The sequence below is a fragment of the Microtus ochrogaster genome, chromosome 4 (assembly GCF_000317375.1).
Source record: "Microtus ochrogaster isolate Prairie Vole_2 chromosome 4, MicOch1.0, whole genome shotgun sequence".
NCBI lineage: Eukaryota > Metazoa > Chordata > Mammalia > Rodentia > Cricetidae > Microtus > Microtus ochrogaster.
In genome coordinates, this window is record NC_022011.1 from 85,323,955 (window position 1) to 85,349,362 (window position 25,408).

Sequence of the window (25,408 nt, forward strand, 5' to 3'; positions counted from 1 at the left end):
TTGTCCAACAGTTATGATGTCTTTAACAATAGGGACTTACCTTCCATCTCTGAGGGGCATCAAAGGCAATAGCAGTAAGCTGTGATGTTAGAAAAGAATCTTGGACAACCCTCACCAACAGCTCAAAAAGGGCTTCTCTTGCGTGCTGCTGGATTTTTTTTTTTTGTTTTGGTTATGTTTTTTTTTTATTATATTACGTGTGTGTGTGTGTGTGTGTGTGTGTGTGTGTGTGTGTGTGTGTGTGTATTACCCAGTACCACAAGTGAAGTCAATAAGCAATAATTGGAAAAAGGGTAAATCTTACCCTGTAATACATTGATTTATCAATCCTTGGTCTTAAAGCACAGTGCGTGAATTGTCCCTGTGGGTTTTGTTTGTGATAGAGACTGAACCCCGTGCCTTCTAACTGAGCTACCTCTCTAGCCCCCTTTTTTTGATCCAAAGTATACTTAATGCCTTTTAATCTTGTAAAGTGTGTTCTCTTTATGTAAATATTACTGGCTAGCTAGGCTAGAGAATCTCAAAAGATTTTCCCTTCTCCTCAAGGGTGTTACACAGTCCAGGAGAATAAGGATTACATTTAGAAACTACTGATCAAAGCTGGCGCGACTGCCACGCTCGCTACTGCGAGTTTAGTCTCCTCTCTTCAGACTGCCCTGTCCAGGCAACCCCAGCACAGTGAGTGCCTGGTTGTGAGAAGGGAAAAGGAGATAAAGGAAGTGCTAATAGTCCCACAGCTGTGAGTGTTCTCTGGGGTCTGTAGAACTTAATCTTCTTTAGTCCTCTTCAGCATGCTGCTGAGTAGCTGTTACTCGTGCTTCAAATAGGATTCAGAACTAAGCTGCTATTGCTAGTATAAGGACTCCATTCTTTGATGTCCCTGTCCTAACACCAAGATGCCTAAAGTGTTTGAAATAATTTAAAATCTCAGAAGATTGAAATTGAGTGCTTTTGAAAAGAAATGCCATATATTAGTTTTCCTTTAAGACTAATAATCCTCCTTTTCTTTATTTCCACATTTTCTAAGATAATTACCTTTTAAAGTTTTAATTTATTATAGGCATTTTTTATTCTTAGTAGTTCTTTTCCATAAACCATGTACTCTCTTGTTGCTTTTATACTTCCTGATGTAGGCACCTCACATCTCAGTATCAGGTACTGAGACAGCACAGTGCAGGGAGGTTCATGTCACAGTGTCTTCATTGTTATTTCTATTACTGTAAACACCATGACCAAGGCAGCATATAAAAGAGTTTGTTTAGGGCTCACAGTTCCAGAGGGTTGAGACCATGACCACTGCAGCAGGGAGCATGGCAGCAGGTAGACAGGTACGGCAGGCAGTAGCTGAGAGCTTACATTTTGAAACACAATCAGGAGAGGAGATGTTAAGAATGGCATGGGCCTTTGAAACCTCAAAGTCCACCACCAGCCATATACCTTCTCCAACAGGGCCATGCCTCTTAATCCTTCCCAAACAGCTCCACCAGCTGGGGGCCAGTATTAAAATATATGAGCCCATGTGCGACATTCACATTACGTCATCACTACAGACAGTAAAACTACTTGCACTGTTTGTGTGTATTTTCAAGTTTTGGGTTTAGAGATCTTTACTTGTTAAAGGTTTCACGCATTGAAAAAAATTCCATTTATTGGTTTGAAGTAGAATGTGGCAAGGTTTGATTCCATACTTAATTTAGAGGCAGCTGCATTAAAAGACACATTTTTAAGTTTCTGTCCCATTTGTCTTATTTATTTTCTGTGTGATCAAAAACAGTGACTGCATGGAAGCAAATTCCAAACTATCTGATTCCCTGTGCTTAGAAAAGGCTCGCAGACATGCAGTCTGCTTCACACGCACTGTCCAGTGAGGGTGGGCTCTTGCTAAGCTGCCAAAGAGCTGTTCCTTTCACACCCCTGATCACGCACTTTCTTAGTGACCGTCTCAGCCCTACAACGTAAAACCAAACTGAAGATTTATGTGAGGGTCTCCAGGTAGTAAGGTCTCTGGTACTACCTTAGTTCAAATCTGTTTCCTGCTTGTGCCCTGCAGCACTCTCTTAACTCACCTGCCCCTCCTCACTTCTCTTGCTGCCTGGGAAGCTTCTCTTTAAGTCAGGTTGTCTCTTCACATTCAGAACAAAATCCAGACCTTTATCAGACCTTCCGAGATGCAGTGGGGTGTCCACCCTCTATCTCTGTCCTCGTCTCCGATGCAGCTTTTCCTGCCATTTCTCAGAATTGCCATCTTTTCCCTTATGACTCATGCTGTTCCCTCGTGGATATTTGCATGACTGCCTCTACCTAGTCATTCAGGTCTGCAGTAAAGATGTCACTTGCCGTTTCCCACTTGAGTGACAGAGTTCTGGTTTTGATATTCTGTTCTCCAATCCTCAGAACACTGAGTGTCTGCTAATCCTCAGAACACTGAGTGTCTGCTCCACCTAGTTCTTTCTGAGGGACAAGGATTACAAGAGGGTGCTATCAGGCCCATCTGCTTTAAGACAAAATGTGAATTGTACATATGAGGAGCACTCAGTAGTGTGCAGAGAAATTCATGTTACTGTATTCTGCTCAGTGACTTTGTTAACACTTTCACAGAAGTATCGTAAAATCAACCTAAGTCTTTATATAACTAATATGATTGTATATTCATAGACGATCATAAGCTCAAGTCATTCTTGGGTTGATGAGGTAGGTCAAGTCTTTCTTTCCTGGCAGTTTATATTGAGATCCTGCCTCAAAATGAAGATTAAAATGATGTTTAGAATATAGTTGGATAATGAGCACTTACCTCAGATGCAGAAGGGTTCTAGGTTCATTCCCAAGCGCCATGCATGTGCATGCAGACACACACTTACACACACCCCCTAATGATATGTGGTCAAAATTATGACTGCATGTGAACGATACACATACACATGGATGTATAGGTTAGGGTACTAGAAGTAGAGAGGATATAGTCTTTATCCTTTAAAATCAAATACATATTGAACTTCTAGCTCTGAATTTACTGATTGATGAGATCATAGGGAAGCAGATTCCATGAGCTGCAGTTGTTCTCACATGCAAACCAAGAGCTCACCACTTCCTAGGTTCATTATAGGATGTAGCTATGGCACATGCATAGCATCTAACAAGCCTTGCATGCAGATGCCAAAACACTATGTGTGTATTTTTAAGGAGTAGGAGAGGACTTAATCCTTGGACCAACCACTGAAGAGTGAGTTGCAGTTTACTTGGAAAAGATATGTACATTTAAGGGAGTCTGACAGTATCATTTTCATTTATAACTTAGATAGGTCTCTTAAAATCTGCATGAAAGAAAAATAAGTTTCATTCACATTAGTGGCAACAAAATTGGCTATAGTTAAATGTTTTCATAGTAGTTTCTCTGAAGTTAATCATTTAATTTGAAATTTTCAAATGTCCATCACTGTTATAGTTTCATAAAGCAGAAGTATTTTTAATCTAAAAATTAAATAACATGTTTAATTGTGCTGCTAGGCTTTCTATTAAAGCTTTTGAGAGACCACTATTTTTAATATGTATAAAAGATTTTCCTCATTTGCTTCCTGAACTGAAAATTGAAGCTGGCCTTAGTAGTATATTTCTTTATTGACCTTCAGGTAATGTCGTGACAGTTTCAGTATTGTGTTTGGTTGTTTTGGTGTTGTTTTGTTTTGTTTTAGTTCCAGTAGTAGAGAATACCGATGCAATTTCTCTTGGAGGTTTGGCCTATAATTGTGATTAATAACAGTTGCTTTCACTCTCTGGAAACAGACAGGCTGGTTTGTCTGCCTGCAATCATGCTGTGATGAATGAACTATTTTAACTCTGGTTGTGTATCAGAGCAAACAGATGTATGTAGTCTGGGACTTGAGGCTGAGGGGGGTCTGCTTCACTCACTCCCGGTAGCTTTTGTGTCTGCAGCTGATGTGCTGGTTAGGCTAAACCTCACCACACACTTAAATTGACCTTTGGCTTAGGGCTTTGAGACACCCACTTTCTGAAATTACACGTCAAGTCCTTTGTCAGTAAGCAAAATACCCTGATTGAGTTTACTGATCTTAGTTGAAATATTGGTGTCTAAGCAAATCAGAACCGCTGCCCTTGGAAACTAGTAGTAGGAGTGTCGGAAGTGAAGAGGCTGAGATGGACACCTGTTAAATCCTGTAGTGTGAAATAGAAGGTAGGAATGTGGAAAATCCCAGAGAACATTAAAAAAACAGCAAGAATACAGAATACAAAATACAAATAAAATTTAACAGCAAATGTAGAACCAAAATCTAAAACAACAGCATTCACAACTACTAAAAAGTGAAATAAATATGAATCTAATAAAATATATAGGCTTAAATCTAAGAAAATATACATAGGCTTTGTATTCTTAGAGTTACCAGATGCCATCTAAAGAAACCAAAGTCGCCCATGAATAAATGAAGTCATCTTCCTATTCATGCACTGGAGGGAGGGAAGACCACATGGTGAAAATGTCAGCGCTGTCCAAACTGATCAGTCTTTTAACACATTTTCTGTTAGAATTTTAGCAGGGTTTTTTCACTTTATTTTGTTTTGAATTTTTTTTTTGTCTGTTTTTGTTTGAGACAGGGTTTCTTTGTATAACCCCTGGCTGTCCTGGAACTCACTTTGTAGACCAGGCTGGCCTCAAACTCCCAGAGATCCGCCTGCCTTTGCCTTGAGTGCTGGGATTAAAGGTGTGCTCCACCTCTGTCTGGCTTTTGCCATGTTTTTTTTTTTTAATAGATCTAGAAAATATTCTAAATTTTATATGATAAAACAAAACAAATAATTTTGAAAAAGAAAAAAGTCTTCCTTATTTTGAGTCTTATTGTATAGCTTTAGTAATCAAGACTGTGGTGTGAGAGCTATGGAAGAGAACAGAGAATACAGGACTTGGGCCAAATACCTGGACTCAAATTATTTGACAGGAACCCTCCAGTGGAATTGATGCTGGGACAGCTGTAGATCTGTATAAGCACACATGCGTGGAACTGTACATATAAAGGAACACTGACTTAAATCTACATTTATGGGTCATGATCTTAAATGTGAAACATGAAACTCTAAAACTATTAGAAAATGGCGTAGGAGAAAATCTTCAGGTCTAGAGCCAGGCAAAGAGCTCTTGGACTGAATCCAAAGCAGAATCCATAACAGGGAAATTGGTTAACTGGACTCAACTGTAAAAAGATGAAGTAGAACAGCCTGGATATTTTAGCCTCTGAATGGCTAAGTAAATCCTGCTAATCCATGTTCTGGAATATACTACTCAGCAACAAAAAGAACGGATTGTTGGCTATACTTGGCTGCATCTCTGTGGAACTGTGCTGAGTGTATAAAAATCAGTGTCCAGTGGCTTCTTTATGATTCTGTAACAGTTTTGACATGACAAGATGGTCAGGAAGAGATTAGCTGTTTCCAGGAATCAGCGCTGGGGAAGTGACTAGAGACAAGTAAATACATGGATGCTTTTGAGACAAAGCTCTTCGGCATCTTGAATGCACCAGTGTCCAAGCCATGGCCTCTGATAGCCAGCACTAAGTAGTATGTGCTTTACATCAGATCTCCATGACAGAACAGAAAGTTTGTTTTACCTTTTAAGTTAATATTTTTGGTCTCTTTACAGCTGACTTTTTCTCCCAGAACTTGTGCATTACATAAACTATTTTTCTACTGAAGCGATGTAAATAGATTCTAACAACAGATAGTTAAGAACAAATGTAACTCATAATGTGTCACAACATTACAGCTTTTCATTCCTATCATAGGTGCAGCAAACTTTAGCTCACAGGGAAAGCTATTGGGAGTGTACTGCTCCCCACCCTCCTCCACCTTGGCTGCTGCAGAGGCTCAGCTCAGAGGACTGTGACAGCATGTGTTTGTGAGGTTCTCCCATGTGCTGAGCTTGTAGTAGCTTCCAGCCTGAGGGGCATGATTAGAAAAGGATGGTGGCTTGAATAACAACCATGGATTTGGGGGGAGGGGGGCACTAAAGAGAACTTTTCCTTTCTGGCAGTTTTTTTTTGTAGATCCTTATGTGAGGGTGCTCATATTACATTATTATATTCCTGTAGGTACTTGTAGGTATTCATAGTCTGTTTCATGTAGTTACCAAAATTCTAGTAGATATTTTCAAGGATGGTATCTGTTAAAAATATGATATCTGAGCTGGGTGGTGGCGGCACGCACCTTTAATCCCAGTACTTGTGAGGCAGAGGCTGGCAAATCTCTGTGAGTTTGAGGCCAACCTGGTCTACAGAGTGAGTTCCAGGACAGCCAGGGCTACACAGAGAAGCCGTCTTGAAAAACCAAAACCAAAACAAAACAAAAGAATCTGTTAGGTACACTTTATTTCTACTGTTATTCTATTTAAATTTCTGTAATTAAAATTAAGTAAAATAAAAATTCACTTCCTTAGTTACACTAACCACTTTTCAAATGCTCTTATCTATGTGTAACTAATGGCCACTATGATAAACAGTCTAGATTTACAATATTTTCCTGCAGAACTGGTGTGGGAGAATAGTCTGTATTCTGTCAATCATGTTTTAAATAAACACTGATTGGCCAGTAGCCAGGCAGGAGGCATAGGTGAGACAACCAGGCAGGAAGTAGAGGTGGGGCAATGAGAACAGGAGTATTCTGGGAAGAAGGAAGCTCCCTCCACAGTCCTGCCCAGATCACCAAAGAAGCAGGATGTGACCTGCCCCGCTGAAACGAGCCATGTGGCTAACATATACTAGAATAATGGGCTGGTATATAAGAGCTAATACGAAGCCTGAGCTAATGGGCCAATCAGTTTATAAGTTATGTAGACCTCTGTGTAATTTCTTTGGGGGTTACTGGCTGTGGGAACTGGGCAGGACAGAAACCCCAACAAGCAGCCCCTCATGTTACACAGAACTGTGCCACTAGCTACTGCTGATCCCAGTTAGTTACAGCCATGACAGTGTACCTTTATGTCAATTGTTTGGGCTCCTAGTAGTGAACATTTGGAAGCATAGAGACCCATGGGTTCCTTAGTCTTGGCATTAGTTACAGTTTGGCCAGATAATTTTTTATTGGTGGGTTGCTACTCTATGAGTTTTGGAATGTTTAACAGCATCATGAGTATCTTAAGGATAGGCATTGCTCTTGCTATTGATGAAACACCATGACCAAAGACAAGTTGGAGAGGAAAGGGCTTATGTTTCACTTGGTTTATACTTCCATATTGTAATCCATTACTGAAGGGAGTCAGGAAAGGAGCTGAAACAGGGCTGGAACCTGGAGGCAGGGGCTGATGCAGAGGCCATGGAGGGGGTGCTGCTAACTTACTTTCTTCCTGTGGCTCACTCCACCCAGGGTAGGACCACCCACATGGGCTAGGCACTCCCTCACCAATTAATTAAGAAAATGCCCATATGCTTGCCTGCAACCCAGTCTTATGGAGGCATTTTCTTAACTGAGGTTCCCTCTTCTCAGAGGACTTTGGCTTGTGTCAAGTTGACATAAAACTATCCAGCACAGTGGCAATAACAATTGTCCCATTAGGACAGCCAGAAATACCCATAGGTATTGCTAAATACCAGTCACTACAATTGAGAATCACCAGTAAGGTCCAGAGAGTCCTTAAGTTGTGAAGAAATGAGAATTTGGAGTTCTGTGTCGTGCCTTCTGCCTACTACAGAATAGCTTTGGGTATCTCCAAGGAATAATGTCAAGATAAAGAGAACACAGGGTGAATGCAATTGAGGAAATAAAGACTACATTGCTTTACTAGATTTTGAATCCCTGCCATATTTAAAATGTCTTAGGAATAACTCAGTTGTTTTTTACTTCAGCTAAATTTATTGACTAACTTACTGTGTGGTAGATACTATGTTATGTAACAGAATTACAAAGAACAATAAAACATTACTCAGTCTTCAATAAAGATAAAATTTTCTACTTTTATCTGTCTCATTTTTTTTTAACCTGTTCACTTGGTCTCTGTTGTATAAACACTAAGTTCTCCTCTGGTTTAAATTTTAAGTGTACCAAACTCATTGATGGCGCAGAAGACAGATTGAATCTGGTTCTTGTGATCTACTTACTCTAACTATTGATATTTCTTTTCCATTTTTAGCCTCAAAAGAGCTATTCAAACATTCAGAGCCATTAGATAAACTGTGGACAAACCCTTAGCATTAAAAAAAAAAAAAACAAAACCACAGAATTGGCATTGCTGGCAAGCCTGGTGGGTGATGGGCCTGGGTGTAACTCCAGCACTCAGGCAGCTGAGGATGGGATCAAGACCTTATCACAGAAAACCAGCAAGACAAAAAGAAAACAGGCATTTTAAATGTTACCAACAAGAGAAAACCCACATAACTACTGAATTTTAATTGCTTTTGTAAAGTCTGTAGTATTCATGAGTTTGTCTTAATGTCAGAAGTTTCATTAGCAGGTGGCACAGATATATAGTTTTGTGGCCTTTGAGCATTCGGTTTCTTTTATGGAGTCATAAAGAGTCATCGTCCTATCCCAGGTTCTCTTAAAGGCTAGATGTTGTCACTTTTAATGGTAGAGGTCTGTTGACTGGCATTTATGAAACATATAGTTTCCGCAGAACCAGCCAACCACAATGTGCTTTATGGCACAAGCAGATATATATGCAAGTCAGAGCCCTTCAAAGTTGAATCTCCCTTTAATAAGCATTGTTAGCTCTACTGACTCAGAGTCAGACTGTCCATTGTTTTCTCTGTTCTCTGCAGTACCTGACAGTTCCCAGAGTGCCCAGAGTCACCTGATGAGCCGTTGGCTGTCCATCCAGCATTAGCACTAACAGTAGTTTCAGAAAGTTAGTTAATGGGAACTAAGAAGCTGATGGGGACTGCAGAGAGATGACTCAGTGGTCAGGAATCTTTCTGTACATCATGAGGACCAGAGTTCAGATCCCAGCACCGTCATAACAAACTGGGCATCTGGTACAGTCCGGTAACCTCAGTTCTGAGTGCAGCAGAGTCGGGAGTCTCACCTGCGCCTCCTAGCTGCCGCTGTAGCTGAGGGAATGTGAGCACCAGGTTCAGTGAGAAACGCTGCCTCAGAGGGATGGAGGAAGATACCCGGCATCCTCTCTTGGCCTCTACATTCACACAGAAGCACATGTGCCATACTCTGCTGGAGGGAGGCTTTAAAAGTCACTCCTCAAAGCATTCCTATAAAAATTAGTTGATTTTAAATCTTTTTTAAAAAAAGAATTTTCTGAAGGACATTGTGGTCCAGCTCTGCAAAGAAAGTCTTGTACTCTGAAACCACTTCCTTCTCCGGGCGTAGATCTGTGCTGCTTTAATTTCTTGATGCATCACAGGCAGATGTTCCTACAGAGTTCCCCAGAATCTCAGAGCTGCTTCCAGTCCTTGTCTGATTAGTAAGTCTCTCCGGATGCCTCTTTCTGAACCATGCTTCCTCTTTGCACACTTATTCTACAGTGCCGTGCACTTCATGTGCTCAGCAAAACCAAAGGTTTCTAGTCCCTTTACTTGGGCAAGCCATGGTTTTCAGCCCCTTGCCTTGTCGTTCCTGTTTCCAGGGACAGAAGGAGCTCACAGACCAACACCACCAATGGGTTAAATTCTTTCATCAAACATGTTTATGAGGGGCCACTGCTATGCTTTCTCCCCCGCTGCTTGCTAGTTCACTAATCAAATGTATGTTAGATTGATTATTGTAAAAGTATAAACCATAGAAAATTTGACAAGATAGATGTGTAAATTATCCTTTTGACAGAACTAATGATGCACTCCAAGCACCTTCTGTTTTCCAGTGCTTGGTGAGTGACTTCATTAAGTATGCAATGGCTGTTGGGTGGCTTCTCAGACAATGGTTCAGTTCCTTGTGGAATTGCATTATTACTAGAGGTGTGAAACCAGGCAGACAAGCTAGCTGTTGGGCGTCCTGCCGAGCTGCTAATGTGCTCCATCTTGTTGGAGCAGTTGTTTGCCGTCTTTTCAGGACAATTACATCCATAACCACAGGACACATTCAGTGAAGCTATATTACAGATAACCGTAGAGACTGGCGCTGATGCTCTTCATCCCTGTTCCCGAGCTGCCACAGCATGAGTAGCGCCTTCCACAGACTAGCTGCTGCTTGCTTGTCCATCTTGTCTGTCAGCTTCACAGAGCAAATCTGGAAGCGTGGACTTGTAACTTGTTTAGGATGTTATAATTGAATGCGTGAATCTGTTTGCAGATGAGAAAGCTCAGCCGCAGCACAGTGCCGAGGTGATGATGGTCCTGCTAGGTCTTCAGGTGGAGGCTGCTCCAGAAGTCTCTGCTTTCAGAGAGAGCTCTCCAAACAGAAACTTTCACTTTGAACTTTAGGTTCCCCCCACTAGACTTGGCTTCTTGTATTGTAACACCTCAGTGCTTTGTTGTTTCCTACGCCAGCCACAAGTACCTTGCTTTCTGAAGCATCTGCCATTTGTTATTTGGATGGTGATTTGATGGTTTTCTAGAAAACTGGACCTGAAAGCTGCTTTGAGCTAAGCGGAAGTGGTATTTAGGGTTCCAGATGGCATGTGTTGTGATGTATTGCTGCACACTGATAAATGGGTGTGCATTTTAGAGTGACAGGCTGGATACTTTTATGAAAGGCTTCCCATCTCTGTTGGCTAGTTAAATCTCTGTTGATGACTCTGGATCATTAGTGAACATTTGTGCAAAGTGACCATTTGAATTCAGTTATTATGATAATGCATATGTTTGAGAAGAGCTTCATGTAAATAGCCGTTGTGTAAACTAAATTCCCTGTTTTGTCATGTTTGAATACACTGCTTTGCTCTCAGTGCCAAAGCAAGTTTGAATGTCAGGATTCTTTTATCTGTCCCTCACAAAAATTTTAGATAGAAAATGTTTTTATTTAGTGCCTTTAAAAATCATTAACTCTGCTAATTATTGTGGTATTTTATTGCCTCAAATTTGTAAGACTAAAATAAGGGAAAAAAATAAAATGAACAGTTCATAAAGGAAATTAAATTTAAATTAAGCACCTGCTTTTGTGTATGCCAAAAACAAAAACACGTTTGGGTCTGGCAGAACAATGACAAGAATATAACTGTTATTTGGGGTACATGGGTTTATTTAAAGCACTTGGAAAAGAATTTTTGATTGGAGAGATTCATAGTTGGATCTTTTCCCCGCAGAACCATTGAGTCAGATTTTCTCATTTCTCTTAACTATACACCTTAAAATATTTTGAAGAGCTAGTCTGTCATTTTTGTCAGGTCTGCCCAACAGATTTGTTTTCTATGATATTTCTCTTCTGCAAGCTTCATTTTCTACAAAATTATGACTTGTTGGGAGTAGGCTTTTGATAAGCATGATCTTTTTCATCTTGTTATTTGTAAAGTGATCTCAGTCCATGCTTCTTTCAATCTCCATTTCATAGTTTACAGAGAAAGGAGACAGTGTGGGGCACAGACTTCCCCTGGGAATACATTGGGCTTAATGAGCTTGATAGTCTAGTGGGCTCAATAAATCAAGTAAAGCAAAACATTTCTCGTTTTTGAATAAAAGCATTTATCACACAGTGTTTGCTCACTCATGGTCACAAGATTGATTGGTTTCCAGCATTCAAGGTGTGTACTGAAGCCTTTTTGATTTTGTTTTCCAGTGGGCAAGTTACGAAAGCAGTGGCTAAAGGAAAGCATCTCTGATGTCGGCTTTGGGATGCTAAAGTCTGTCAAGGAATATGTGGACCCCAGTAACATCTTTGGAAACAGAAACCTTTTGTAACTCCATGGATATCATTATGAAAAATGTTACCTTTTTAAAGTCATCAGTTATGGTTATACCAGTAATCAAATATATCATGGACTGTATTTCAGCTATGTTTGTTTGTTGGTTTCAAATAAGTCGGTTTTCGTTCTATGTTTGTTTCTACAGCTCTAGATTGACAGATGGCGTTCCTAGGTCTCTCTCACTGTAGGTATTCCAGTTTAGAGCCAACTAACTGGTTGTCATTTCAGACTTTAGGCAGCACAAGGCTGCCCGATATTTGAGGGCGCGGCCAGTGGTTTCACGTGCTCCTCAGGTGAGCTGAGGGAGATTGTGTCATCTGCGTCTTGTCTAGCCTCTATTGTGTCCTTTTTTAAACAACATTTCTCTAAAGCAGACATCTAACAAAGATTCTGCTGGGGAGAGAGATTTGTGTGTGTGTTAAAAGCGTCCTTTCCTGGGAGGAAGTTGTCACGGGAGGACACTCGGGACAGAGCCAGCAGTCTGTCACTAGCATCCTTCATCTGTATACGGTGCTCAGCCTAGGCTTTGCTTGAAGTGAATACACAGTTGCACACTTAAATTGCCAACATACAGATTACTCTGTGAGCAGACACATTTTTGTCCTCTGTGTCTGTCTCTAGCGGGGTGTGTCACTGAGGGTAACCTGTTGTTCTGTCCTGCGTCATCCATACTAAGTTTTGTAAGAACAGCTGCCTTACTACGGTGAAGGCCGTTGTCCACCCTCCAGTCCTCCTGTGTCTCTGTCAGGCTTGTTGCCAAGCTGCACAGGCAGCTGCAGTGTGAACAAAAGAAAGGCTCCTCAACCTGCTGTCTCCAGTTTAAAAGAATTACTTGGCTAAAGAAACAGTCGCTAGTTGACTCTTGGATTTGAAAGCCTCTATAAAATTCACAGACAACAATCTTTTTTCTAATTAGCCACAAATAGCCTGATAAATGTTTATGGAAAATTAGTTTCTGTTCAGTTCTTAATAATGGTTTAATGCCTTTTTGAATTACTGGTTTAACCTAAGTTTTAAAATGTATGCCATAATCACAAGTTTGAAATATTCTATTTCTTAAATAAAAGGAAAATATTAATCATTTAGCAGACATTTTTACATTCAAAACTGGAATTTGAAATAAGTGGAACAGTTGCTTTAAATCACTGTTGAGGTTCTTGATTCACATTGTGAGATGAGTTCTTTTCTTAATGCAATACCTAACTTTTGATAATTTTTTAAAATATTTAATCAGATAGTGTAAGTCAGAGTGCAGACGATCCTTTAGAAGGACACACTGTCTGTCTATGTAGCAACAGCTCCAAATATGTTGGGGCAGTTTGATACCTTTTATATCTAAGTAGCCTTAAACAGAGCAGTGAAAATTTAAAATTGACAAAATGATATTTTTAAGACTTCAAAATGATAAATAATTTTTAACTATTAAAATTGGCCTCAAACTAACAAATTTAAATCTGTAGGGGAAAAAAATCAATATTAAGTATTAGTTTAACAACAAAACTCAATATTTATTTTTTGGAAGCTGCCTCTCTATTGATGATTTATTTTCAATTATAAAGTTTCCATGCCTTTGGTTAAAGATTTTGATGGTTTGAAATAGTTGGACACTCAAGGAATTGCCTCTTGAATTGTAAGATTCTTTATAAAATGCATCTCTTCTTGAAGGTGATTCTCTAATTGGTGAATTGAAATGTAACATTTAGTAAGATTCCAACCTCTCACTGGAAGTGTATACATGTTTCCAAGGAATTATTTTTAATAAACAGTTTTATTAGCAGATTCAGTTCCTTGCATGTGACTGTTAAAACCTTTCCCCCAGGGAGTTCAGATTTCCACAACCTCGGCAATCTGTGCTGTTAGAGTAACTAGCTCCTGAAGTTGTTGGGTTTGCCATCCGACACGAGCTCTATGGAGGTTAGCAGTTAATGTCTTTGTTTCTTTTTATCTCTGGATGCAGACCTCACCAATCTTGATTCTATAGCGGTCATGACATTTTGTATCTGAAATAATCTCAAGCAGGTTCATTTTGAAACATGAGAACTCTCATTAGTACAGTTTCACTGTCTGTAGGTCAGGAAACCTTCCCACCCACTCGTGGGAGGCGCCTCAGTGTAGACTGTCTTCAGAGGAGCACTTAAGCCTTGCCTCCTTCAGAAGTGTCTGCACGTGGCTCCATGAGCCTAACCCAGGAGAATGCTGGTTTCTGAAGCATCTTAATGCATGGGTTACTTTCTTTAAAAGCTTCAGCCTGTTTGATACTCAGGAGCACCTAGCATTGACTCACTCTTCTTCAAGTCAGCCATATGTGTAATATTTTGCTTAAATCTGATGACATCACATGTCGGTTGGGATTTTAGTGGGAATGGGAACTTGCTGCTAATGAGATCTAATACTAAAGACTCAAATGGACAGGCTTTGCGGACCTTGGAGAAACTGTTGCCTTAATGTGTGGTGTGACATACAGTGGTGCATAAGTGAACTGAGTCTCATGTTTCGTCCTTTGAGACTCTTAGCTGGATTGTGGAGGCCATATGTTTCCTGTGTCCAGCATTTCATCAGAGAATACAGGATTAAACTACTCTTTTCAGGAATGGGAGGTTGGTACTTGAAATGCTTACATATTATAGGAATATTGATCTAAGATTATTTATGAATCTGGAAGCCTTCTAGTATTCATATTTGTGTTGTTTATTTTGGAAAACAAAAGCTCAATAAAAGACAAGCTTCCATCGGTGTGTATCAGATATAAACACATGCGAGAACTCCCCCCTCCCTGAATATTGTAACTGAGTGCTAATTTGCATATTTGAGAAAGCCTTTCTGCATGTTAATCCCAGAGATTTTCCTGTGTTGTGTTCTCTCATACAGCTTCTAACTGTAAGCGATCAGAGAAGCTCCCAAGTCCTAACATGAAGTGTGTTGCTCCACATGGAGCTGGGTTTGCTGTCACTGTCAGAACACATGATGTAGAGGGACCACTTCATACTGCATGACAGTGCTTGAGCAGCCAGCTCTGCCTGTGGGAGGTGTATCCAGTCCGAGGAGCGCGGAGGCAGCCATGAAGATAGCGGTAGTAATCTTGAGGGGTTTCTCCGCACTTAATCTTCAGTGATTTTGATTTTACCCAGGGCTCCGCTTGTGGCAGGGAGCACAGCAGGAGCACAGTGGGTACAGATTAGGATTGGAGACTCTGAGCTTTTGCCTGTGGCTTTGTCCGTTGTGGGGGCTTGGCTTGGCTCAGGTCTTTATGTTCCAATAGGAGCTATCTGCCTACAAATCGTTTAATTCTTTCTCTTTACTGAAAAAAATATACAATGAGAGGAAAATCCAGAAAGTATAAAAGGTTTTCTTCAGTTGTTGAAGTATGTGTCTGACGTGAAGGTATAACCCAGCTTTCTGTTCCTTAAGCCAAATAGTGTTCGTCTTCAGTGTGGAACTTAACTGTAAAAACTGCTTGTATAATGTCAAGAGATTATAGAAACATTATTAATAAAATGGACATGGCTTATGATTTTTTTAATCAAAAGGAGGTGTGAAGCTGTTTTTTTATTCTGTTTGCATATGTTTTCAACTTTTTTCACTTTATATTTCCATAGATTTGAAAATAAAAAATAATTTTTGTAAGTTTGCTAATGTAGCATAATCTAGACATCCTATGACTGAATCCCTTTGGCCTTATGGCTGAATATATCATAATTCAGTTGCATCAGTCGCCAGGTTTTTTTTAATCAATATTAAACCTTTAGGTGGTGTTCAGAACATTCCCTTTCAAACCTGGAAGGCCACAGTGAACATCCTCACGTTCTCTAAATAAGTACAATCAATTCCTTAATAGAGGGAGTAAAGATCACTGATGTATACCACTCTCGAGCCAAAGAACACTCACAGAATTATACCTAGTTCTGTGAATATGAAAACTTTTTGTTGTTGTTGTTGTTCCCAAAGGGTATTGTTTTATTTTTAAAGAAGAAATAAGTAATACATTGTCCGGTGATTTTTTTTTTTTTCTTTCTAGATACTAGGGGCTTACTTCCTGAGAGCAGAGGTTGCTCAGCTGCACGTGCCATGTGGATGACATTGTTAGTGTTCCCAGCAGCACACACTCGCCCTGAGAAATACCCTTACCCCGGACTGTTCGCAGAGGGCTGCAGTGCCTGGATCAGTGTAGTTTATCTAAATGGGCTTTTATTAAACACTGTCCTTTGAAAGCTCACAGTGCCTTCTTGGGATTTTTCTCTTTTCTTCCATGAAACATCTAAAGCGAGAGAGGGTATGCTGTAAAGACAGAGAGGGTTTAGCAATTCAGGGTTCTCTTCAAGAACACATCAGAATTTGGTGATTGTATGTAGAAATACTGTTCTGTGTTGGTTGGGTTATCTATATATTTAATCAGTTATATGCTTAACCTGGACTCAGACATCCAGTCATTCGGTGGGATGGATTTATGTCTGCTCTTCATTCCTGCTGTCCCACCCTAGTAACCCTAAGATAGGGCTTGGCAAGTCTTGAGACACCCACTGTATGCTTTTGACTTTGTTTACACAGCTCCCTAAGGAAGCAGGGTACTAGACCTTATGCTCCGTGTCTGTCTTTGTGTGTGTGTGTGTGTGTGTGTGTGTGTGATGCCTTGGGAATAATGAGTATTTTGTTCCTGGGCAGTAATAAATCCTGTGAGAAGTAGGTGTGTTCTATACAGCTTTGTTCTTTTTTTGCTAAGTCTGTGAAATAATTTGCTCTGATACAACTTAACTTGAATAATATCCTATCCTGAGTCTTCCTCCATAGCAGTACACGTTTCTGCCAGTACTGTGGTCATCTTTTGGGAATTACATGTGGGTAAAATGTATGTGTACGCCATTATAGCACTGTAACTAATGCATAGGCAACAGTTCTTCCCTGCACACTTGGAGTCTAACAGTGGGTGTGAAGTGGGGGGAACTTTCCGAGAGGTTCTGTAGAGCTTGTCAAGTTCACACTGAGCCATGCCATTTGTCTCCACAAGGGCTCAATGCATAATCCATATCCCACGCTTTGGTGTGTGTTCAGAATTTCCTTTTATTGGTTTTTCATAGACTGTGTTGTTTCAGAACAAAAATGCCCATGTGTGATTTTTTTTAAAGATGTACTGGGAACAAATAAAACATTTCTAAAACCAATCACTATTTACTGAACTCTTATTTCCTTGCGATCTCATTTAAATCTTGCCAATAGCACCCTCTCTCCCAGAAATAGTTCAGTGGTTGCCAGCACTGGATACGCTTCCAGAAGACCCAGGTTTGATTCCCTGCACATAGAGCTCACAACTGTCTCCAACTCCAGTTCCAGGAACTTGATTGATGCCTTCTGGCTCCCATGGGTACTACGTGCATGTGGTACACAGACATACATGCAGATAAAATACTTACATACGTAAAATAGGGAAAAAAATAGGGGAAAAGCAACTGATAAAGACTCAACATCAACCTTGGGGTTTCACGCATGTAATCTGTACACCCACAAGTGTACCTAGACACGTGAACATGCACACATTGTACATACACATGCTAAGAAGAATCTTTTAGAGAGATGTGGACAAAACCCCGAAAAGGCAACCTAATTCATTTTTAATGCACTAAATGTAACTAGACTAGCAGGCACATTGCAGCTACTCTGGTGGGAGTTAGGGGGGTCTTGTAGTTAGACCTAGTGGCTGCAGGCTGTCCAGACAAGCTAGAATTTCTGGGAAGAGGGAATTTAATTGAGAAAGTGCTCCCAACCAGAATGGCCTGTGGGCAAAATGGATGCATTTTAAAAGTTAATTGCTCTGGGAAGGTTCCAGTTAACTGTGGGGGTTTCCACCCCTAGGCTGATGGCTCTGGGTTCTGTAAGAGAGCAGGCTGAGCAAACCACGGGAATCAGGGCAGTAAGCAGCATTCTCTGATAGCCTCTGCATCTCCTGTTTCCAGTTCCTGCCCTAATCTCCCTCAGTGAAGGGCTGTGATGTGGAGCTGTAAGCTAAAATAAAACCCTTTCCAAACTGCTTTTGGTTGTGTTCCTTACAGTAATGGTAACCCATATCCAGCCCACACCTCCCACAAACAAGGCATCCTCGTGTGGAGCCAAACCTCTCATGACAGTTCTGTGCAGTTCCTGTAAGCCAGTTGTGTCACCCTTAGGGAGCGAGTGTCGCTGCAGATGAGCCATCCCTGCCTTCATCAGTACTCCTGGTTTCTAGTAGTCTGCCTCTGGTGAATGGGTGTGAGTCTGTCTACATGCACCCACCACCCACGCTGTACTAGAAACCACATTCAGAGAGATGTCTTGAACAGTCCGAATCCTGCAGCATGTCTAGCACTGTGTGTGTGTGCGGGGGGGGGGGGGGGGCAGGTACTGAGAAACTACATTCCCTGGCTGGCCTTAAACTCACAGAGATCCATGTGCCTCTACTTTCTGAGTGCTGGGGTTAAAGGTGTTTGCCATCATGCTCCCCATACCCCAACCCACACATTTTTTATCTGTTTTCCTCCTTGGTCACTCATCTAAAGTTATCTTGGATTTCAAGATGAGTAAACACCTTTTTGGCGAGATTCCCAAACTCCCCTGATCAGCAGCAGCAGGTTTCACAGATCACACCACCTCTGATGAGAGCCACCACGCTGCTGGTGGAGTTGCATCTTAGGGGAGCGGTCACAGTCGCTCCCCTCAGTTGATGGCCTTGTCGTCTTCTCCAAACCCTTTTTAGAATCATAAGAGAAAATGACCCACTGGCCCAGAATGCCACCTGTTCTGTTAGTTAAGCTCTGTAATGGAGACTGCTCTTATGTTTCCTGGCTGCCCAGACCCAAATAATCACACAAAAATTATATTAATTACAACACTGTTTGCTGCCCAGACCTAAATAATCACACAAAACTATATTAATTACAACACTGTTTGGCCAATGGCTCAGGTGTATTCCTAGTCAGCTCTTACATCTTAAATTAGCCTATTTCTATTAATTTGTGTATTGCACGAGGCTGTACCTTGCTGGTAAGGTTTTGGCATCTTTCCACAGCTACATGGCGTCTCCCTGACTTCACCTTCTTTGCTCCTACATTCTGTTTAGTTTTCCCGCTTAACTATATTCTGCCAAAGCATCTTCTTTATTAACCAATAGTAATATAACACATTTATAGCATACAGAGGGGAGTCCCACATCAAAACTCCAAACCTCTTGATTAAAATCTTGTTATCCCCAGAAGGTAAACGAGGTCACGCTTTACTTGGCAACCCTAGCGTGGCCATGCCAATTGCGTGTTTTTCCTGCATTTCAGCACTCTTGGTTTATTAGCATATTGTGGGTGACTGAGCCTAGATTGTTGTGACACCAATAGTTGAGTTTCTGCCTTAAAGCTCTGGTATGGTAGCATGCTCAAACTCTTGTATTTGGAGAGCCAGGGCTGACTAGAAGCATGAAACACGGGTTTTACATTAACGAGTAAGGCTTCAGAAACAGATCATTCCCTTTGTAAGGAAAGTGTTTTTAGTACTATTGTGTATGCGTGAGGATCGTGAAACAGCACTTTATGCCTCATCTGTCAATCAAATAACAAAACGTGAGGGGAGGGGGCTGGCATTGCAAAGCCATTTTAAAATGAAGAAACAGCGTTTCTCAGCCCATATAAGTACCATGACACATGCACACTTGCCCTCAAATGCACTCTAGATAAAACATGTAAAAATTCACTAAACATACATGCTAAAAATACAGCAAAAACTCCAGAGAAATTACAAATCCCCCCCTCCCCCCCCAGCTTCCCCAGGCCTCAGCTCCTGGCTCCTGGGATTTGCTGTTGCTGAAGCCAGTGATGCTTCTCGGGAGAGCCAAGGTACGGCAGGAGACAATTGCCCTGATTGAGCTTTATCTGTCACTTGGTGGCAGAACAGTCAGAATTTCCTGGCTGCCACGCTACCAGGAAATCCTAACTGCCCAGCTGCCTGGGCTAAAAGCATCTCTGAAAAGCTTTTTATGTTCTAAAAATGAGGCCATGCATACACACGCACCACAAACAGCACCTGCATAAACAAACTATGGTCAAGTAGAAGCGGAGCGGTTTGCAGACGGGAATCTGGAAAATGTTTTCTTTTTAGTGGCTAATGTTACTTACTCGATACTTTTTTTTTTTTTTAGAAGTTAAGAGGAAATAGGGAAAAATAATGTTGATTTTTGAAAATACAATTCCATTTCATTTACTTTCCAGTTTTTACGGGGCTAAGGAGATTGAGAGGCACCCAGAGCTACTGTGGCAACAGTTGTTATCAAAGGCCTGGAATGTGCTATGGTGCCAGTCCAGAGAGACCACTCACCCCTGATTCTCCTCTGGCATGGGATCAAACTAACCCTGCTGAATGACAGCAGCTCAGATCATTATTGCAGTTGCCTTAACCCCAGAGTAAGCCAGCTTGTCTTTTCTAGTGGAGTGAAGCATCCACGTCAATCTGCTGAGGCATGATGAATCTGCATGCCATATCTATGTGGCTGAAATATCCCCAAAGCGGACAATCATCTTCGCATTACGGCAGGGGCTTTCTGTCTGCTGATTGACAGTGGTTAGGTTGAACCTAAGAAACTACTGAATTTGTAGGTGGGAAATTCAAAATCAGCAATCATCTGTGGTTCAGCCTGATATTGTTGCTTTTTCTAAAATTTGGGTTGCCTTTATGGAAAGACAGAGACGAAAGGATGAAAAACAATTATTCTGGTAGGATTCAGAAAAAAAGTAAATTGATTAAAATGAGTAGGAATCTCAGTGGGAAGCAGAAAAACCAGCAGTCATTGATTGAAACAAGGAGTCTGTGAGCTTACATTCCAGGACTGACTTGTTCATCAGTTGTGGGAACAGAAAGGTCATTTTTGGACAGGGTAATGATAATGAAGTAAAAGTCTGTGTACCTAGGTTGCCAAAACAAGGAAAATACAACATACCCAAAACTGTGCAGCCAAAGGAAGTAATTAATAATTGAGTTCTCCATGGCCCACGGAGCCAACTAAGCAGGGCTCACTGTGGCTAACAGAGACTGAAGAGAAAATCAGGGAGCCTGCATGGATCTGGGCTAGGTCCTCTTCAAATGTTATGTTTTGGTTTTTTTTTTTTTTTTTTTTTGTTGTTGTTGTTTTTGTGGGGCTGCTAACACTGGGAGTGAGGACTGTCTCTGACTCTTTCGCCTGCTTCTGGGACCCTTTTCCTCCTATTGGGTCATCCAGCCTCAATATAAAGCTATGTGCCTAGTGTTACTGTAACTTGTTATGCCATGTTCGGTTGATATCCCTGGGAGGCCTGGTCTCTTCTGGACAGATATGGAGGAGTGAATCAGGGGGAGAAGGGAGGTGGGGATTGGTAACTGGGAGGAGGAGGGGGAGAGGAGACTAATATTTTTATAAAAGAATAAAAAGGTAACTGAATTCTCTGCTTAGCACTGATCGTACTTATTGTGAGATAAATGAAGATAAAGTATTTGAAAAAGCAGCAACAGTATAATTTGTTCATAAATTCAAATTATTAACTCAAGGAAAGAAGACATCACAGGATTTTTCTTTTATAATATTTTTTGTTGTATTTATTCATGTTGTAGTTTGTTACGTGAATCTACTGAATCTTGCACATTAGCAAAACCATTTATTGCCTAGGGAACTTAATCTGGACAAAATGCTATATTAGGAAACTGATAAGTATTCTAAATTCTCTATAAAAACATGGGAGTTGTGCAAGAGAAGACACAACTCCTGGAATGATTCCTAAAAGACATTAAATTACATTTTACTAGGTTCCGAACTTAGTGTCTTCTAATGTATTCTAGTGTATTAGTACTTCTAATAATATAAGTACAAATACACCCAATATACATCAGAACAGAAAGTTAAAAACATGATAGACACATCTTTCTCCATTCCTACACTTGATGGGTAATCTAAAAGGGCAGGTTATAGTTAATAGTGTTTGTATTACACTAAAATGTACAAAGTCTCACAAATAGCAAAAACTAGATACAGGTAAAATGGAAAATTTAAATATAAAGTCATTATCATAAAAGTCATTGACAGCCTTAATTAATTACATATTCCATCCAATGATCTCATAAATCAGAGCCCTTAATTTTCTCGACTCATACGTAACTGTATTCTTCCCAATGTGCATTCTCTCTTCCTCCAAAGGCTGTTCTATAACAGCAGGGATGTTTCTGCCATAAAGTTCACAGTGCTCTAGAAACTGGACACATTCTTGAATAACAGTGTCCCTCAGCATGATCGTGTGTTTTGACATGTTTTCTAGCAAGGACAGGAAGCATCTTTTGGCATAATACCACGTATCAGTTCCTAGCTTTTTATGGTAAGGCTCCAGGCTCTTGATAACCCTGGAGATACCAAAGTCATAGTTTCCTTTGGCACAGTAGAGTGTTCCTATTACCAAGTTCACAATGCAGAGGTGGTAGATTTTCTTGTCTGGGTCACCATAGGAGAGTTGTTCTTCCTCCTTCTCAATCTTCCTCATCAGCTCCTCGGCTTCCTCATTCTGACTTGTCATGATGTAGGAGACACAGAGGTTGGCTAGGACAATGGCGCTGACGCTCAGGATGTTGTCGTAGTTCTTCTTGACGATGGGCTCATAGAAGCCGATGGCCTCTTTGTACTTGTTTTCCTGCATGAAGAGGACGTGGGCCACATTCAGCTTCCACACATCATGGTCATTGCAGAATTCCACAGATTTGCGGAAGATCTTCTCCACCATGGGATAGTTTTCAAAGTTCCAGTAGATTTTTGCCTGGGCCATGAGGACAGGGATATACTTCTCGAGAGTTTCATCGTATTCATTCACGGCCTTTTTGGCAGATTCATCATCTCTGTTGTGTCTTGCATCCTGCACCTGTATGGTGAGTCTCCTGAGCTGCTCAGTCAGCATGCCAGCTAGCCCGTCCAGCTTTATGAAAGCCTCTTCGGGAGCTGTCTGGCAAGTGATCATGGCATCCAAGAAGTCATAGAGATAGGGCGTGAGGAACTTGTACGTCAAGTGGGCATTCTCTGCCAGGACATCAGCTGCCAGGTCAAAATACTCATATTTACAGTAGAGCAGCAGCAGGTTGCCGAAGGTCTCTGGGGGAAAGGGGTTCTGCTGCAGCAGGAACTGGAGCTTCTCAAACCCCTCCGTAGGTCTGGCATCCATGTTCATCAGAGCCTGGTTGTGCAGGGTCACAGGGTCCAACTCTTCCTCTGCCCTGGGCGGCATGTCAGTGAGGGCTTCCTGGGCCGCCTCGTAGTTTCTCAGTTGGTACTCAATAGCTGCCTTGAGGTTGAAGGCTTCGACCAGTGCCGTCTGGTGAAGGACTACGGTGTTGCCAACACTTCGAACATCAATGCCTTCGGTGGTCATGCCCACACCTAGCTCTGGGTGCTGACGGATGCCTCTCTCAATGATTTCGGCGATGTGCTTTAGAGCAGGGGCATACTGACGACTGCTGTAATATGCCAAAGCCAGGTTGTAAGATACATCAGGCTGGTAGCCAGAGGCCTGCAGGGCTGCTAAGAACTTGGAACAGGCAGCTTCATAGTGTCCCTCCTTGTAGAGCAGACAACCCAAGTTGATCTGGCCATCATAATCACTCTCCCCTCCACTGTCCTCCACACCTTCCCCACTCAGGAGCTGCTCCACCAGGCTCCTGGCTCCTGGCAGGTCGCCCTCGCTGTACTTGATAGCAGCCTGGAGACGAAGGACGCGAGTCTGATAGGTGGGGTTGTCCAGGAGGAAGGCGACCCGCGTGGCCTCGGGATACAGGCAGGCCTTGTACAGCGCCTGAGCCTGGTAAAGGCGGTACTGTTCGAGTTCCGGGTGCATCTGGCTGAGCTGCTCATAGCACTCTGCAGCGAGCTCGAACTCCTGCAGGCGGTAGTAGCAGTAGGCCAGCAGAGACAGCCCGGCGCGGCTGCGGGGGCTCCTCTGCAGCTCGGCGGCCAGCAGCTGCACTGCCTCTGAGTAGCGGGAGTCGCGGATGAGCCGGTAGACCACGGCCGTGAACTCACCGTCGGGGATCTGCGAGCTGCTGAGCCCCGCCATCTTCACCCAGATTGTTCTGCATCCTCGTTTCCAAGGCAATGGGCCAAGCGGAAACGGAAGTTGTTCAGAAACTACTTTGCTGCAGAAGTATCATGTTGTGAATAACAGCGACCTGTCGGCGCGGTTTTATCAACTTCTAGCTTATTTTTGAATCACTATAGAGTGTGGAGAGACAGTGGAGCCTGAACAGGAAACTTCTCTATGCGTTTCGGACAGCGCCACTGCACGTCCCACCATGCACCGGGTTCTTGTTCGCGCTACATTCTGGGAGATGTAGTTTCTGCTGTTTGACGTGTTTCTGGGATTGGGTGTCTCTGCCAGTTCTGTAGGATAGGGCATCTGTGCCTGTTTCTATGCTCTGCCTGCTTCCTTTTGAAGATGAAGTAAAGTTTGCGTGTGAAGGTCCCTTGAGATGCCGAGAGTTAGGTGTTCCATGACGTTTCGAGTCCCTTAGCGATTGTGACGCGAGTCATCACTGGAATTCGGTAATTCAGTATATTCTCTGCAGCTGCTCTAAAGTCCACTTTCTGAGAACGTTAGCAGGCATGTGCTGGCGTATTTCGTTCATTTCGTTAGAGGGAGGGCAAAGAAGTGTCTGCACTGTGACTGGCTCTGCTTTAGATTTAAGTATCCCCCCTCCCCCCTTTTCTTAGATGACGACTGTTAGGAATGTAAATTGTTGCTTGAATTGCTGAACCGTGGCTTCGGTCTTTTCCTTCTCCAAGGAAAAACATCAAAGCTAACATTTCCTCCCTCGCCTATGTTTTACTCTTCTAATCCTCTAAAGTTAGAGTCTAAACTCTACCAAACACTGTGGAGTGTTTGTCAGAGACATAATCAGTCTACTTCTCAAGCTTGTATAATCGTGTTGGAAATGACTGAGCTGGCTAAAATTTGGATTTTTTTTTTTTTTTAGATAAAATAGGAACACGTTGCCAGCTCCTTCCCTATACCCACTGTTAATCTGAACATCTCTAGGCAGATATCATTCTTTTTTTCTTTTCCCATCTATTTAGAATGGGTCTCTAGGTTCTGTATTATCATTTGGGGGGAGGTTATTCTGTATAAATTCAATTTTATATTAGTATGATAGGCCAGCAAAAAACTACAGACTTATAAAATTATATTCAGTTATTATTGAAAACCACATCCATAGTTTTGGCTAATACGTGGGAGCTATAAATATAATGTTTAGTCAAATATTAGAGAAGGAAGTAAATTAGAAGAATATAAAACTGTTCTGTCCAAGCGAGGAAGTGACAAATTATATGATTTTCAACAATAAGGCTGTAATTTATGGCCGTGTGTCATCCGTTGTAGCTCTGCTAGGCCCCTGGGAAAGTCTTATTCCACAGACTTCCATGATCTCCCCTGGCCTGGCTATCACCCAAGACAAACAGACCGAATGAAGGCATGACTTAGCTTTGTGATTAAGGGTATTGTTCACCTCTTTAGTAGATTTGCTCCCCATTCATCTTCTCTGTAGTTACATTTTGGAGCCAGCAGCAACCGTATTTCATGGCACTCTCTTCAGCTTCTCGCAAACCAATCAGAGCTT

The 25,408-nt window shown here is 41.7% G+C and overlaps 2 protein-coding genes across 3 annotated transcripts in view; one reads left to right on the forward strand and one right to left on the reverse strand.

The window, feature by feature from the left end:
- Positions 1-16,937, forward strand: part of Agps (alkylglycerone phosphate synthase) — a 101,158-nt gene extending 84,221 nt beyond the window's left edge. For both annotated transcript variants that reach the window (XM_005346605.2, XM_013345958.2), the window contains one exon: positions 11,659-16,937. In XM_005346605.2, coding sequence (XP_005346662.1) covers positions 11,659-11,780 — 122 coding nt within the window. In that variant the 3' untranslated portion in view covers positions 11,781-16,937. The remainder of the gene's footprint in view (positions 1-11,658) is intronic.
- A 4,398-nt stretch (positions 16,938-21,335) lies between these two features.
- On the reverse strand, positions 21,336-24,071 carry Ttc30b (tetratricopeptide repeat domain 30B). Its single transcript, XM_005346606.3, has one exon. The coding sequence runs from the start codon at positions 23,848-23,850 to the stop codon at positions 21,856-21,858; it is 1,995 nt and encodes a 664-aa protein (XP_005346663.1). The 5' UTR covers positions 23,851-24,071; the 3' UTR covers positions 21,336-21,855.
- Between the last annotated feature and the right edge of the window lie 1,337 nt (positions 24,072-25,408).